The sequence below is a fragment of the Pteropus vampyrus genome, unplaced genomic scaffold (assembly GCF_000151845.1).
Source record: "Pteropus vampyrus isolate Shadow unplaced genomic scaffold, Pvam_2.0 Scaffold1, whole genome shotgun sequence".
Taxonomy (NCBI): domain Eukaryota; kingdom Metazoa; phylum Chordata; class Mammalia; order Chiroptera; family Pteropodidae; genus Pteropus; species Pteropus vampyrus.
The window spans coordinates 21,190,416-21,208,000 of record NW_011888782.1 but is presented as its reverse complement, the minus strand read 5'-3'; the positions used below and the strand labels follow the sequence as shown (position 1 = coordinate 21,208,000).

General features: G+C 48.7%; 1 protein-coding gene across 1 annotated transcript in view; it reads left to right on the top strand.

The window, feature by feature from the left end:
* The window catches only part of SCN10A (sodium voltage-gated channel alpha subunit 10), a 135,469-nt gene that overhangs the window by 104,754 nt on the left and 13,130 nt on the right, over window positions 1-17,585 (top strand). The window contains exons 16-23 of the mRNA XM_023527552.1: window positions 1,259-1,618; window positions 3,096-3,545; window positions 4,908-5,045; window positions 6,651-6,774; window positions 7,748-7,902; window positions 10,886-11,059; window positions 14,448-14,570; window positions 15,774-16,058. Of these exons, the coding sequence (XP_023383320.1) occupies window positions 1,259-1,618; window positions 3,096-3,545; window positions 4,908-5,045; window positions 6,651-6,774; window positions 7,748-7,902; window positions 10,886-11,059; window positions 14,448-14,570; window positions 15,774-16,058 (1,809 nt within the window). The remainder of the gene's footprint in view (window positions 1-1,258; window positions 1,619-3,095; window positions 3,546-4,907; window positions 5,046-6,650; window positions 6,775-7,747; window positions 7,903-10,885; window positions 11,060-14,447; window positions 14,571-15,773; window positions 16,059-17,585) is intronic.

Sequence of the window (17,585 nt, the reverse complement as noted above, 5' to 3'; positions counted from 1 at the left end):
TGTTAGGCCCCACAGACTCTATGCTGTAGTGGGTGGATGTCACCCTGTGTCAGGGCCCTACTCCAGCTTCTGCTTTTGCTCTTGTCCAGAATTTACTCTGAGAATGAGAACTTATCAATCATGTCATTAAGGAAATTTTGCCTTCTCCAAGTACCCTCCACAAAAGGACTCTGTCTAGTTACTAATACTCAGTTTTTATTAGGGTTTGTCAGCTGCATGTATGTCCAGTCCACAGAATTGGTGTTTTAAGCTGTTTCCAGTATGACAAAAATAACTTCCAGATGAGCTCTAAGAGAAATGGATGTAGAATTTCCGTATAAGAGGATTATAACTCCTCCGTGGGTGATAAAACTTGCTATAGTGCTCTGTTCAGCACTCTCGCAACTGGTCCAGAGCCTGGTTCTTTGTAGGTGCTCCATAAATACCCTGTGCCAGCTAAGCCCAGGTATTTCTAACAAATTAGAGAACCACACAAGTGTATTTTTTAAATGTTTGTATGGTGCTTTTGCTCTCTTATGGGACTTAGCACATTTGGGTGTACAATGAAGACTTTTGGGGTCTTTGCCTTGTCTCTGTAACTAAACTCTTAGCTCCGTGAGGGCAGGAGCGTCTCTCCATCCACCTCTCAGGCTAGTACAGTGCTATGCGCATGTGTGGCTGGCATTCAATAAGGTGGTAGTTTGGTTAGTCGATTAAATTAACCTTTGGATTATTTAATGCTGGGTCCATGAAATCATAGACACTTGCCATTTCAGAGCTGGTGGGGGCAACAGATATCCCTGACCCCAGGATGAGAACTGCCTTAAGAGAGATGGTTTGCCACTACCTCTCCAGTGCAGTGCATTATGCCATACCCGCAGGAGGCTAGCCTCTCTTCATGTCAAAAGTAGGCCGTTCTCACTTGTTTTTGAGGTCCATCATACCCCACTTCACCCAAATAGAATAGGGCTTTATTCAGGAGGCCTGCGGCTACAGAATAGAGTACTTTTGGCAAGACCACCACACCACTCCGGACCCCTCACTTTGCCACAGTCAGTGAAGCACATCGATACGTGGGGACCATAGAGGACTGATCATATCTTTGAGTAACTGATGACATGGGAAGAAAGGTCTCTGAAAGCACCTTCCTGGGAGCACCCCATATTAATGGAATGAGCTGCCTGTGCTTTTCCCAGGCCTTTGGTTTCGGGCCAAGACTTGAGATGAATGATGATGAGAACAGCCACCAAAACCTAACGCGGTCTTTGTTTCTCTGCAGCTGCGGGTCCTCAAGCTGGCCAAGTCCTGGCCAACCTTAAACACGCTCATCAAGATCATCGGAAATTCAGTGGGGGCTCTGGGGAACCTCACCATCATCTTGGCCATCATTGTCTTTATCTTTGCTCTGGTCGGCAAGCAGCTCCTCGGGGAGAACTACCGCGACAATCGGCACAATATCTCTGCGCCGGGAGAAGAATGGCCTCGCTGGCACATGCATGACTTCTTCCACTCCTTCCTCATCGTCTTCCGGATCCTCTGTGGGGAGTGGATTGAGAACATGTGGACTTGCATGGAAGTCGGCCAGAAATCCGTATGCCTCATCCTGTTCTTGACAGTGATGGTGCTGGGGAACTTGGTGGTGAGTGTGGAGCCCCCGCTGGGGCACTGTCTCGTGGGCTACGGAGGAGACTTCCAGGGTATCCTGAAAAGCTTTGACATTGCACATTTTTATGCCCACCTTGTACCTCCTGGGTTGTCATGTGGGACACTTTATAAGAACTTTTCCTTGGGAGGCAGCCTGACTTGCAGTAATGGGCACACGTGACAGAGAAAGAAAGACCTGGTTTAGAATCCCAGTTCTACCTCTAGTAAAGCTGGTTGACCCAGCACAAGAGGCAATCTCCCCAAGCTCTAATTTCCTTAAAATTAAGAAAAAAGTGCTTGCTCATGGGCTTACTGGGAGAATTAAATTACAGGAGATGGCATATGCAAATTGCCTAGTGCAGTGTCTGGGCTATGGCAGGAACTCAATAAATGATAGCTGTTAGCTGTTGAAGGAAAAATTTCCCTCCCCGCTCCAAGGAGTCTCAGAAAATATTTTTCCTCAAGGGAGTAAAAGCTGACTGATTTCTCCAAGCTACACAGATCCTAGCGAGGAGCAGGGGATGAGATGAAAGAGGGAAGCTGGATCGTGGACAACATCCAACACCACAGTGACAATAACAAAATCCACTCCCAGGTTTCGGGGGAGCCCCTCTAAAGACCTTCCCATGAATTGGCCCCAGCACCCCTTCTCAGTCCCAGCCTGGCCCCGTGCTCTCAGCTTGTCTCCACCTACTCTAGTTCTGGGAGACTCGCTCCCCCAGCACTGAGCGGCTGGAGGCAAAATGCGGATTCCAGGAGCCCCTTTCTTGTTGCCTGGAAGTCGACCAACTTAGATTCTTTCCCGTAAGAGTTTTACAGACAAGAGAAAACTAAACCAAGAGAGGGCGTGAAACAACAAATCCACACTCTTCAAAGTCTTTCCCACCCGGGTCCCTGAGCTAGACGCCTTCGGCCTATGTCCCCGAGTGAGGGGCCAGCCGGAACGCCTTGTTTTCCAGGCTGAGTGCACATCCCTGCAGAGCCGCAGGGTCCCCTAACTCTCAGGCAGGAGGTTTGCCTCTCCGAGCACTTTTACATCCTTCGTGTCATTTCTTCCTTACAACCACTCTGAAAGGTAGAGAGTCCGCACTTCTAGCTTACAGGTGAAGAACATGAAGTTAGAAGCTCTGAGGTGTGCCCAGGATTCCAGGGGGAGGACTGGAGTCCAGGGCTTTGGCAAGTGAAGGTGGTCCCGGGGCAGGCCTACGCCTGCTCCTCACTGCCATCCGTGAATGTCTCTTTGCTCAGCAGGGGTGATCTTCCTCTGTGGTGGAGAATGTGCTTCCAAGCCTTGTCCACGTGAGGCAGGTCACTTGGGACATCCCCTCGGTTGCTCTCAGAAGGTCTATTCCCCCAGACGAAAACCATCCTGAGAGTGCAGTGAGAGGCCCAGGTGTGGCTGCCCACCTGGTGGACTGTGGTGGGCTCAGCTCTCGACTGAGTGATCTTCCCTCCCGGTTCGTTCTCTTCAGGTGCTCAACCTGTTCATCGCCCTGCTGCTGAACTCTTTCAGTGCCGATAACCTCACTGCCCCAGAGGATGATGGGGAGATGAACAACCTACAGGTGGCTCTGGCACGGATCCACGCATTTGCCCGTCGCACCATGAAGTCCCTTCGCAGCTTCTTCCGCAGGCCCTGCCTGCTCCCCCGAACCAAGGCAGAGCCCCAGCTGGTGGTGAAGATCCCACTCTCCAGCTCCAAAGCCGAGAACCACATTGCTGCGGACTCAGCCGTGGGGAGCCCCGGAGGGCTCCCCACTCTCAGAGGCCCCGTGGTTGACCACAGTGACTTCATCACCAATCCTAATGTGTGGGTCTCTGTGCCCATTGCCGAGGGTGAATCTGACCTTGATGATTTGGAGGAGGAGGAGGAGGAAGAGGATGCTTGGAGCTCCCAGCAGGAAGTGATCCCCCACAGGCAGGTAAGAGCTCTCCCATAAGACAGCCACAAGAATCAGGGAGAGACCTCAAGGAGGAAGTTATGGGGGCAAGGGGAGGAAGTTGTGATAAAGAGATTTTCTAACATCAGTCTTGAAGAGCCCCAGGCGAGCCAGGTAGAGGAGCCCTTGACATAAAGAAGCTAAAGCCATGCCAAATTTTCGGGAGGTGGCATTTAAACTCCTGGAAGAAAAGGCCAGAATTTCCCAGGCAGGCAGGAAGAAGGCCAGCCTTGAGTCCCATGCCACTCTGAAGTGGGTGGGATGGTCTTTTACACTGCTGCCCTCCTCGCTTGGCCAAACCCAGGCTCTGTGTATGAGATGCTAATGAAATTCCTCTAAGAACAGGATGTCGTCAAGAGCTAGGCTTCTCTAATCTTCACCAGAAGCCAAGGAGTCCTGGTCATTATGTGACTCATTTATTCAGGTTTCCTGACAAGGGCTGTCACAGGAAAATGACATTTGTTCCTTTTGGCACCAAAGAATTTAAAGCACATTCCAGCCTTTTGGTAATATATATTTTTAAATACTTTGCACGGTTCTCTATTACTTTAAGCTGATATAGCAACCCTCATTAACTTCTTTTCAATGGCTAGAGAAATGCACTTCTGCACAATATGAAAAGGCAGGGATCCCTGTGAGGCCCAGGGACATACAGGGCTGCTAGCCAGGCCACTAAGTGGCCTTAGACATCTGTGCATTGAGTCTGTAGCTCTTCCATAGCCTTCTTCCCCTGCAGCTGTCACTTCTCTTGTGTTCCAGCAGCTGCTGTTATCAGCTACCATATTTTGCATGCCTTTGTCTGGGTGACAGCCGAGGGTAGGGCGTCACCATACCCGGAGTAAAGGACATGAACTCTGTGATGGCAGTCTCCACTCACAGGCATTTTCAGTTACTTTGGAGTTCTTAGGGGAATCCAAATGGCCAAATTCACTACCACTCTGACCTCCAGACAAGTAACAATGGTCATGGCTAACATCTATTGAACCACGCACTTCAGGCAAAATGTTTTATAAGCATTAAGATGTTTAGTCACCAAAACAACCGAATGAAGTAGATCTTGCCTTCTCAATTCTGCAGATGGGAAAAGTGAAGATCAGAGAGGTTAAATATATTGCCTAAGATCACACTGCTTGTAAATAATGAAGCCAAGAGTTAAAAGATCTAATAGGCTATAGAGTCTCCACCCTCGCTTCACACCAGTGTATGCATGTATGTATGTATGTTAGTTGCATATAGTAGGTCCCTAGCTCTGGCAGACTATGAGATGCAAGATCTCTTTGAATTTAGAAGTGGTCAGCTGAGGGTAGGCACAGGTACCCAGCTGGGACCCTCTCTTACTAGCAGGAGCAGCTGCAGCAAGTAAAAAAACGTGAGGACCACCCGGCACCCAGGAGCCCAGGCTCTACGATGTCCTCTGAGGACCTGGCTCCATACCTGGGTGAGAAGTGGAAAGACGAGGCTGCTGCTCAGGCCCCCGCAGAGGTAGGTATGTGAGCTTCCTGGAGAGGTGGGGTATTCTAGACTGCACTTGATTGACCATGTAACCCCAAGTCACATCCTAGGAATAAAGTCCCTCCTAGTTCCTGGACTAATCAGTATGATTTCAGAGGCAAGAGTGAGGCTCCACAAGCTGAGGCAGAGGGTGCGGGGAAGGACCAGTTCCTCACCTTCTCTGAGCCCTCTCTGATTTCCTCCATAAAACTGAATGGTAATGCCTACTTGGTAGGCTTATTTTGAGGCTTAAATGAGATGCTGCTTGTCAAGTGTTTAGCTCTTGTCTGAAATGGAATAAGTGCCCAGAAAATGACAGCCGAGAAAAAAGGAAACAAAAGACAACGCACAGAAAAAGTTGAGTATCTTCCCGAGCCAGCAGATAAAAGTCAGAGTTGCTCGTGGGTGAAACAGTCTTCCCTGTGACTCCCCACCCCCGCTTTCTTTTGTCCATGCCATTTTCTCCAGCCAAAAACATTCTGGTGCTCTGGAGAGGCCATCAGTGCCGAGTAGTCTACTGACAGCCTTAACGCAGACTGAACAGGAAAACGAACTGGTGTTTAGAAATGTCTTATAAGAGGTAAAAATAAACTTGGCGGTTTCATTACAAATCTTTGAAGAAAACAGGCTATAGAGAAAGAAGTGTCTATAAAGATTTAGCATCTTTAATACCGTGGTATTAAAATCAGGAATTCGACTTGACACCTAGCCCCTGAGTGCTGACGCTGTGGCAGGCACTGGGCTGGGCAAAGATAAGGAGGACATCATTCATCCCCAAAGTTATCAAGCCCTTCAGCTTGAGGAATGCCAGCTACTGGCTGTGTGCCCCTGGGCAAGGCTGACCACAACAGGGTAAGATAAGAGGGTGGGCTGAGATGGGATCTGGGGGCCCTGGGTAAACACCAGCCACTTGGATCCAGCTAGGTGAGGGTTGCCACCTTCCACATATGGACATCACATTTCCTGCTGAGCTTTCTAAGGACTCCCCGGGCTAGTTTTTTCTACTGGATGTTTTCAGTACACAGCTGCTGGGTATTGGTTTGGTTTTGGTTTTGTTTTTTGTTTTGTTTTTTTTTTCCGCCCGTGACCCTGACCAGGCAGAGAGGGGTCTGACAGTGACAGATGGGGACGCACCCCACCATTTGGGTCCATTAGCCAAGCTATCAGGTTTACTAATATGAGAGCAGCTTCAGCTCCTAATTGAATTCATCTGGAGACATTACAGGGCTGGAGCTGCCAGGAGGGCAGCAGAGCCCCTGCAGCATTGCTCCGTGATTAAATATTCAAGCTCAGTGAATGCTCAGAGTCTTTATGGGTATAATTACGGTGTCTCGGGCCATCGCCAGCTCTCCATCAGGGGCCTGGAGGTTTAAAGCCTTGCATAGCTAAAGCTCTGGGGTTCCATAGAGAGCATCACTGTTCTGGGCCTCAGCTGGCAAGGCACCAAAGACACAAGGGACACCATGGTGGGTCCAGCCCTGAGGGGCTCTCCCAGCATCTCAGAGCTCTTGGCCAGTCACATGTGCAGTGACCACGTACAGACTCACTAGGCCGCTCAGAGAGCTGAGTTGACTGCCCCGGGCTTCTGCCCTGCAGGCAGTGCGTGACACGAGCTCCTCAGAGGGCAGCACAGTGGACTTCCTGGATCCTGAGGAGATCCTGAAGAAGATCCCTGAGCTGGCAGATGACCTCGAAGAACCAGATGACTGCTTCACAGAAGGTAAAGTGGCGGCCACAGGCCTCCTCACATTAATATTAATTAGCACCAGAATCCAGTTCGGCAAACACTCATCTGGGCACCTTTGTGTCCAGGGCCCCAGTCTGGGGTCCACAGGAGACAGGACCCCTTGCTGCCTCATTCCCAGGCTTGAGGGGCCAGCATCAAACACAAATGCCACAACTCACAGCAGCCTTGGGATGGGATCTGCATCTCATGCCACAGCAGACACGGCAGACAGATGTCGTGCCCTCTTCATCGCTTTTGAAAACATGTCACTCGGTATAAACCAAGTTCTTGAGGTTGAAGAGGGGAAAGGAGTCACTACCATAAACGCTCTTTATTCGGGACAGAAATGACCCAGACGAGGGCCATGGTGAGTCTGTGTCCTTCGATCTTCGTGTAACTCTGGAAGGCAGAAACTGTATCTTACCCTTCTTTTTCCTCAGTGTTTAGAACAATGAGGCAAGTTATGCTCTCAATAGATATTTGTGCAATAAATGAAGAAATACATAGTTCATACTATAAAACCATGGCCTCAATAACAAAAAGATTACACTTTTTTAAAAAACCAAACACTTCCTGTTTCCAGTACCACGTGACCCTGGGCTGGGCTGGACCCATGCCCCAAACCAGCCATGTGGTAGCCCCTCGGTTCAGCATGGGCTCAGGGCACCGGCAGCACAGCCTGTCAGGCTTCCAGAGGTGGGTGGACAAAAGAACTAGGACCACTGGTACCATCTGTAAGAAGGAAGATGTTTGGAGGGAGAAGGGAGTGGGTGTGGCCAGTGGTGGAAGGCACCGCCTGGGGGCGGGATTGAAAGACTGCCCCAAACCCTGCTCCTCTCATGTCCCAGGAAAGAATTCTGGTGGCAAGTGGATTTCCCAGCAGAGCAGCCTCTTTGCAGGGCTGGAGTAGAAATGCTCCTCTTTTCCCAGTGGGACATCACTCACCCTCAGTCACCTCTCCCCACAGGCTGCATGAGCCGCTGTCCCTTTTGCAAAGTGAATACCACCAAGTTTCCGTGGGCCGTGGGCTGGCAGGTGCGCAAGACCTGCTACCGCATCGTGGAGCACAGCTGGTTCGAGAGCTTCATCATCTTCATGATCCTGCTCAGCAGCGGGTCTCTGGTAAGCGGGTCCCTGCCCCAGGGCCCTCCAGATGGGGTCCCCCACAATCCAAAGGCCCTGGAGCTGCATCAGTGGGTTCCCTTGACCCCTGGGATGAATGTCCCCAACCTATGCCTGAAAAGAGAGCTGCACATGGGCACATGGGCTCCTGTTAGCAGCGGGGCTCGGCAGGTGCTTGAGGAGCCCATGCCGTGGCCTGCTAAACCTGGCTGCAAGCATTTCAAGCTGCGTGTGCATCACATTTTCTAGATGGGGAAGATGGGGACACTCAAAGGGCTTAAGGGACTTATCCAAAGTTACCCAGCTTGTCGGTAGCAAAACCTAACATTGCCCTCATGAGATCCCAAAGCCCCTGACTTTCCACCCTCTGACCTCCCACGCTGGTCTTCTCCAAAGGCCCGATTCAGAGAAGACTGTCTGTTCTTCCTTATCTTATCAAGCCACTTAACAGATACTACTACTGCTCATTCACGGCTCACCACAAATCATTACATAGCACTTATCAAAATGTAATCGCCTATGGAGCCTGTTAAAATGCAGTTTCTGATTCGGTAGATATGGAGTGGGGCCTGAGAATCTGTGTTTCCAACAAGCTCCTAGGTGATGCTGAAGCTGCAGGTCCACACTTTGAATAACAAGGCCTCGCGGGGAAAAGAGATTCTGAGTTAAGAGACACTTCCTGAGTCCCTTGCTGAACCCCTGCCTTTATAGGACAAGGCATAATGCTTCTCTGTGTCCTGTGATTTAAGCTCACACACAGTCTCGATTAATATTCCCAATGCACCAAGGTGGACGTCCACATGGGAGGGGACTCCTCATGCCCAGTTGTCCCCATTTTATGGATGAGGCAACCATAGGCCAAAGACATGAAGGGACCTGCCTGGGGTCCCAGCTGGTTAGCTTAAGGGAGGACTGCAGCCCCAGTCACCTGGCCCGTGGCTCCAGGTGCTTTCGCTTGTCGTGCTCCTCGTGTGTCATTTATTCTGGAAAACAATCTACTGAATGTCTGGGTCCTCGCTTCAGTGCCAGATTTCCCAGGAAGGGTGCTGGAACCGCTCAGTGTGTCGCTGCAGCCTGAGGGAGGAGCAAAGGCAGCTGAGAAGTCATGATCTGAGAGGGGGCAGGCAGATTAGGCCAGCAAGGGCACACAGCCGAGGGAGCAGAGAGCTTCACGGACCAGGGCTGGTCTGCCACTTGGAGCGAGTGCAGAGCGGGTGGCAGCGTCCGGCACAGGGCAGCGACTGTCCACCTGGAAAAGCGATCTCAGTACAGTGCTGGGTGCAGAGGCCACAGTGCCAGGCAGGTGGAGGCTGGGCAGTGCTTTCTCCACACCCACCTTTCCCTCCATCCTGTCCTCCTTGAAAAATAATAACCGCATTTGCTGTTGACTAGATGTTTTCATCATTACCTCCTTAGCTCACGTCTTTCCCCCATGGGCCTTCTCGCCCCATTTCACGCGCCCTTGCTCCTTCCCTCACTCTCTGCTCCCCTTCCCCACACACCCAGCTGCTGCCCCCTCTGCAGGGAGCTCGGGTCCTGCCCCGGCAGCTCTCCCCTCACCTCCATGGCTCTTTCCCCAAGTGACGGAACAGGCTGGCACCAAATTTAGTCTTCCTTATGCTTTTACTTTGAGTACTTTATAAAAAAAAAAAAACATGAATTTTCATCTGACAAAGTAAAGTAGAAAAAAAAAAACCTTGGAAATTATGGGAAAATGCAAAGAAAAAATATCACCCGTTTTTCTATCACTCAGAGAGAATCTCACTTTGAAAACATTTGGTGTACTTCCGTCTCATCTTTCTCATGCATGTGATACATAAATATTACAAAGCCAAAGCCATATTATGCTTTCTGTAAGTTCTCAGTAAATAGGCTCTTCCTATCTCCTTTAATGGCAGGCATGGGTTCCGTACCAGGAGTGTGCCATATATGATTGAAGTTATCCCTATGTTTACTTCTAAGAAGCTTCGAAGAGTCTGTATGGTATATGCCTTTGGGGACATTGGCTCATTTCCTGTCTTAGGTCTGGTCAGAAGCAGAACCTGAAGTGGGGACTCTCCGGGGATGGGGGGATGGCACCCTGTGAGGGAAGCGACAGAGATCCCACGGAGCTCAGAAGTGTCGAAGGCACCACAGAGCTGTCCCACCTTGAGGTCTTTTAATCCCACAGTCCCCAGAGGGGGCAGAAAACCTCCTAAAGTCAAGGCAGTCCCTTCAGCCCAAGAACTTCCCAGGGGGCATTCAGGAGCTGTTAGCAGCCGAGAGTCACAAAACTAGGGGGTGGGTGCTGTGGCCCCTTAAACAGGATCTGGGTAGGGTACCCACAACATCTAGTGTCCTTAAGATAAGTTCTTGAAGGCAGAATTGCTTGGTTTCTAAAACCTTTGAGTCATGTTACCAAATTGGCTTTCCAAAAGACTGAACTGGTTTTCACTGCCCCCGGCCACGTGGGAGAGAAGCCCCCTCCCCACAGCCACACCAATACAGGTGTTCCCTGTTCTCTTCCATCTTTACCAAGCTGATAAAAGAAAAATGGCATCTTCTTTTCGTTTAAACTCCCTTAATTACCAGTGAGGTAGAACATTCTTTTTCAGAGATCCACTGGCGATTCTTACTTTCATCTTTGTGAACTGCCTGTGAACATCCTTTCATGCTTTTATTTTTAAACCAAGTCACAGTAAGCATCCCTTTGGTTCCCTTCCAAAATCCAATTCAAGAAGGTTTCCTTTCTCACTTGCACTCAGCTCCCCTGCAGAGTGTGAGCAGGGTTGCACATCCCGTTGGCTTGAGGAAGGCCTGGTGTGTATCTCACTGTGTCTCCTCCACTATCCCACCTTCCCGCCCCAGGACAGAGAAAACAAAATGATACAGGCAAGCTGGTTACCCGAGCTCTTCTGAGGAAGGGCTGGGGGTTTCCTTTCTCATCATGGGGCCCCACTAACGCGAGTCCAGGCACTCTGCCATTCTGCTCCCTTTTTTCCAGGCCTTCGAAGACTATTACCTTGACCAGAAGCCCACGGTGAAGGCCTTGCTGGACTACACTGACAGGGTGTTCACATTTATCTTTGTTTTTGAGATGCTACTCAAGTGGGTGGCCTATGGCTTCAAAAATTACTTCACCAATGCCTGGTGCTGGCTGGACTTCCTCATTGTGAATGTGAGTGGCTCAGTGGGCACGTGGGGTTTGGGGGCCTCACCTCTGACTAATGGCTGCTGCTGCACAAGGAAGCTCAGAGGTCTGGTTCTCAAGGGCTACTCCAAAGAAAAGACTCGAGCACTTAGCGAGGGGTCTGAGAATGGCCCAGCACACCTGTGAATGGTCAGATCCAGGCAGTACGTGATTCTGGCACAACCGTGACCCTCGCGTGAGTCCTCAGTTCCTAGACTTCCATCCAGGAGGAACACTTATTGTCTCTCCGTATTTTACATCCGAAGATGGCATGTGAGGCTTCCAAAGGTTTTATGACCTTCAATCCATTGACAGGGCTTCTGGACTTAGGGAGCTGAGAGCTGCACAGCACAGAGTATTGGCCCACCTGCTGACTCAGTGGTCTTCAGCCCTGGCTGCATTCTGGAATCATCAGGGCAGCTCTTAAAAATACAATAAAGAAACACTGCTATTCCTAGAGACTGGGATCTTTCTGGTTCGGGGCAGGATGCAGGGAGAACTAGGGTGGAGGCAGGCATCAGTATTTTGTAAAAGCTCCTGGATATGCCCAGTGTGCAGCCAGGATGGAGAACCGCTGAGCCTATACCACTGGCTTCTTCCCAGTGGCACTAAAAGGGGCAGAGAGTTCCTTTGGAGAGGTGATGAGCTGGAGCTCATATGTCAAACTCACACTTATCCCCCCATCCCCAAAGAGTCCCTACTTCAATCAGGGGATTTACCAAGTGCCTCCCACACATTAGACTTGTGATTCCTCAATGCTGTGAGAAAACCATCCTTCATAAAGTCTCCTAAGAGACTTCCTACCCCCCAAAAGGTAGGAGTGATCTCTCCTTAATCTTAAACACTGCAGTCCTCTTGGCTTTGCAAGATGGCTGGCTGAGTTATTCACTTCTGCACAGCTGAAGGTCCCTGCAGGCAGGGTGAGGCACATGCTGTGCTTGTCTCTGCCTCTCCCACTTCAACAGCCACCAGCACCAAGGTCTGCACATCAGAGGTGTCAGGAAATGTGTCTGTATTTGGTACCTGCCTCCTGAACCTGGATGGAGTCCATCCAGTACAAAACATTCTGTCCAGGCTCCTATGTTGTCAGGTCTTCCACAGCAGGTCGTGCACTCACTTCTCTTCTTTCCTGATAGCAAGCAGCATCAGGCCACTGTACCATGGGGATTAACTGTGAGCTCTGAAATCTGAGTCACAGGTGATAATTTTGTGCATGTAAAATAATCATTCATAAATGAATGGAAAGTCTTGTATTCTGGCTACCTGCCCTTATTAGGAGAATAGTTACTCCTACCTATATATGTCTCACTAGCTTCAGTCTTAATCACTTTAAATGGTCAGCTACTCATTTCATCCATCCTCCTACTAATTCTTCCTTCTGAGCCTCCATCCTTTCTTCCATATATCCTTCCATAAATCCAACCATTCGCCCTTCCTTTTTCCCTCCTTCCAAACATCCATTCATCTTAACTTCTTCCATTTATCCTCCCTATCAGATCTCTCCTTCCATCTATTCATTCTAAAAATTCTTTTTTTCTTCCCTCTGTCTATCCATTCATCCTAACCTTCTTTCCATCCATCTCATCTTTAGTCCTTCTACCTTCTTATCTTTTGATTCATACTTCTAATTATCCAATCATCTAACCTTCTTTTTACTCATTTATGTACCTTCCATCTAAGTATCCTCCTATTCATCTATTCTTCTATCTTTCTATTCTTTCTTTAATCAATCCATCTATCCTTCCTTTTTTCCACCCATCTGCCATTTATTCCTTTTCTCTCCCTTTCCCCATCCATCCATCCATTCATCCACCCATCCATCCATTTATCCATCCACTCAACCTTCTATCCATTCTCTAATCTCTCCTATTCATCTATTCCATCCAAATCCCCATCTTTCCATTCATCCATCAATCATTTTACCCAGCCAGCCACCCTTCCACCATCTATTCATCCCACCCATCTACTATTCCACATTTTTTTCTTCTTTCTTCCCTCTTTCCTTTCAACTATCTATCCTATCCATTTTTATATCCTTTAATCCATACTTCTATATAACTGTCCTTCAACTTTTGATCCAGCTGTTCTTCCTTTTTTTTTTCCTTCCTTCCATCCATCCCAACATGCTTCTATCTTTTCTTCAATTTATCAGATGTGTGTTTAGAACTACTAAATATAGGATTATCTCGTGAAGTGCTCTGGGAGAGATAAAAGCCAATAAATAAAAACTTATCTCCAGGAGTTTACACTTCAATATTCCAGCAGATAAGAGACATAGAGAGAAATAAACATATTATAAGAGGGGATGTGGTGAGCATTCCTGGAAATAATTAGTATCTTAGGGACACAGAGACATGAGCCTGCTACCATGCAGGGAATGGGTGTTGGGAGGGCTTCATATAGGAGGCAGCCATAGAGATAGGGCTTAAAATGAGCAGGAGCACTGAGGTACAAAGAGGACTGGGGGAGGCTAATCTTAGTTAAAGAGTGACCCTGAGCAAAGGCACAGACGCAGGTACATTTAAGGAACAATTTGATTTGGATAGAATATATGGGTAAAATATGACTGGGAAAGTAGACTGTGGCTGTCAGACAGGCTAAGGAGTATGGATCTCATCCTAAGGGTGATAAAGCATCAGTGAAGATTGGGAGTAAGAGAGAGGCATGACAATAATCAGATTTTCAGTGGAGAAGAGATGAGATGGATGCAATACAGAAGCCTAGAAAAGCAGTTGGGAAGCTAGTGGCCTGAGCAGTGGGTGTGGAGCTGGGCTTGGGTGGCAGGGCTTGGATAGAGAGGCCCCAGCCACTGATTGCCCCAGCTTCAGATCTTGCACATGAGGCAGCCTTCCCTGGGGGCTGCAAAAGACTAAATAGGGTCCAGCATGGAACTGGCCCTAAACCTCCCTGCCCTCTGTCAGCCAAGCAGTTGGGTGCCACCTGCTGGTGTCTGGAGCCTCACATGGATAAAGGAAGGGGGTCCTTGCCATTCTAGTTCTTTGTCTTGGTGGAACATGCCATCCATTCAGAGAACAGGCAACGTTTGAGGCTCTAGCACTCAAGTATAAACCACTGCCCTTCTAAAGTTCTGGTGTACATCTCACCTAGCTGCCAGGATAAGCTAAGCCTTAATTCAGCCCACCAGTCATGGTGCAGTTGAGGTCTCCCAGGACTGGGTCACAGTCTCTAGCAAACTCAAGCCTATGCACCTTCAGAGTTCCTGGAATGTGTGATCATTTTTCCACGTCATTTTTTGTCCTTGGGGAGCCAGGACGAAGACTTAAAGAAGGGAGTGGGAGGGACTTCCCATCTCCTTCCACCAGGACGGCTTCTCTGGAACCCTAACGCGATGCTTCTGCTCTCTGCCTGCACTCAGATCTCACTGACGAGCCTCGTAGCGAAGATCCTGCAGTACTCTGATATGTCATCCATCAAAGCCCTTCGGACCCTTCGCGCCCTGCGGCCACTGCGGGCTCTATCTCGATTTGAAGGCATGCGGGTAGGATCTATCTTCCCCCCTTTATACCCTCCATACCACTGACTCTGAGCTCTGGGCCCCACCCCCACAGGTCAGCTCTGTGTCTTCGCTTCCTGTTTGGACACTGGTGATGCTATAGTGCCCTAATTTTCCTAGCTCCCCTTCAGTCCCTTGGTGAGTTTCTCTCCCCTTCTCACCTCAGACCTCACTTCTCCCGATCTTAGTGATCCTGCTTCACGGCTCCACAAGCATCCCTTACCTCAGTCTCCTCCCCCTGCCAAGGTGTCCTCATTGTCAAAATCTTCAAAGTAGCCCAAGCTCTTGACCTTTCTCTGACAAACGAGACTTTCCTCTGATACTTCTATTTAAATGTAGTGACATCGTCAGCTCAGCACCTCGGCCACCACCTAGTAGAATGTATCTTCTCTCTAACCTAACACAGTCATGGGTCCTATGGGTTTTTCCCTTTCATCTATCCCTTCTCTTATACATCTCTATCGGCCTCCACCTTGCTCTCACTGTCTTCCTCAAGATGGAATGCTCACAAAGCTGGCCCTTGCCTCATGGGGAGATGAGGGGCTGCTAATTTTTCCCCCTCCCCTTCCTCATAACTACAAAAGTCTCTTGGTAGAGAAAGTGAGGTTTTTGCTTTCCTCCTCCACCATTGACTTAAAGAAGACATCAGATCTTCAAAAACAAAAGTGAATTTTCAAAATTAACTTGTACCTTTACAAACGCTAGGAGTTTATGACTGAAATAATTTGATTTTTATTTGATTTTTATCTCCGGGTTGCTGATTTACAAATAAGCAAGTTTGTGAATATAGTTTTAGGTTGTCACTGATTCTTGAGCAATGCATACTAAACTATATTTTGTGTGTTGTATTTAAGGAAAATAAAGCAAATTTCTAGAAATCTATATGTGCCAATCACACCCCTAAATGAGCATGTGAGCCATTGTAAACTTGTCTATTCCCTCAATCCTGAGGAAAGACAGTGAACCCTGCCCTGAAAGAAGTTTAGAGAGAAGGTATGAGCCCATCTTCAGCTGCCCAGAGTCTCTCAGTCTTCTGAGTCTGAATTGTTGCACCGATTAAGCCACTGCTCTAGTTTCCAAAGGCCACCGGCTCATGAAGCAGCCTGAGTGGCTGTAGAAAGGAGCTGGATTCAGAAAAGAGGGGGTGGGCATTTGTGAGGTTCCAGGTCCTTTTGCATTTTCTCCCAGGTGGTGGTGGATGCCCTAGTGGGTGCCATCCCGTCCATCATGAACGTCCTCCTCGTCTGCCTCATCTTCTGGCTCATCTTCAGCATCATGGGCATGAACTTCTTTTCAGGGAAGTTTGGGAAGTGCATCAACACCACCAATAGAGACTTTTCTCTTGTGCCTTTGGCTATTGTGAATAATGAGTCTGACTGCAGACTTCAAAACAACACTGGCAACCTCTTCTGGGTCAACATGAAGGTCAACTTTGATAACGTCGCAATGGGCTACCTCGCACTTCTGCAGGTGGTGAGTCCTGAGATCAACCACGCCTCTTCCTTTGGCTGCTCAATAACATGGAGGGTCTGGGGTCTTCCAGAAGATGCTATGTAGAGACTTTGCAAGGAGCAGCACTCAGTGCCACCTGATGTCATTCCCTATTCCTGCACACTACACCATGAAGCTAGAGAGCCTTACCAATGAGTGCAATCTCCCCACAGCGCAGTTAGACCAATGCGGGCTAATAGAATAGAATAAAGGGATGGACCTGCCATGGGATTATATCAGGTGATAACTTAGAATTCGCTGCTTATACAAAATAGACATGATATAGCCACGTGTTCTGTTTTATACTGCAAATTATCTCCTAGAGGGTAAAAGATTATGTTCCAGGCCTATTATAATGATAGATAATTCTAGTGATTGTGACAGTCAAACACATTTGTACTTCATTAATTCATTCATTCATCCCTTGCCTTCACCCACTTGTTCATTCAGTGCTGATACAATTGCTTACACATTAGTCATGCAGTTCCCCACCAGTTCCTGCATTCCACCATTTGTTCATGCATTCATTTGACAAACAATCCCTAAGTACCTGTGGTATGTCAGGCGTTGAGCTCAGCCTTGGGAGATACAGAGACAAGTCAGAACTGGCTCCACAGGGGCCTGTGTTCTATGAGAAAAACAGACAAATAAGTTAATCGAAACAGAGGCCAATGTAGACAGATGGGCAGATACTCAGCAGCCTCTGCTCCTTGTTTCTAGGCAACATTTAAAGGCTGGATGGACATCATGTATGCGGCTGTCGATTCCCGAGGGGTGAGTCTCAGGCTCCCTAGAAGGGCCCAACAGGATGGCATGCCAATTGCCCACAGTGAAGGCTGCTTCACAGCACCCCCTTTCGCTTGCTTTTCTCCTATTCCTGCTTACCCTTCTCCTCCCTCACTCCTGCTTCCTGGGATCATCTCCCAAATAAAGCATCTGCACCCAGGTCCTCATCTTGGGGTTGGCTTTTGGGGTGAACACAAACTAAAACAGCACCCTCCTCCCCTCTTGTCTGCTCACAGGTGAACTTGCAGCCCAAGTGGGAGAACAACGTGTACATGTACTTGTACTTCGTCATCTTCATCATTTTCGGAGGCTTCTTCACCCTCAATCTCTTTGTTGGGGTCATAATTGACAACTTTAATCAACAGAAAAAAAAGATAAGTGGGGCTCGGGTTTTTGTTTCTGCAGTAGTGGCCAATTCTATATTTCCTGTCCCTAAAGACTAAAGCCAACGCTATTCACAGCCTTTTGTGCCTGACTGGGAGCCCAGTTTTGACCTTTGACACCAACACTGACCTCTGCCCCCTGATTGTGATCCTCACTTCTGTTTCGTGTCTGGGGCAGCTGCTGGAAGAGTAGTACTTCTCTGTATTAGCATTGCCCCCTCCATGGGCCCCCATCCTCTCTCCCGGAGTGCTGTGGTCCTCCTAGCTGGAACCAGGTGTGTTGGTCGTGTCCCAAGTGACCCCTTGAGAAGTATCAACAAGGAAAGAAAGGGCTCCAGCA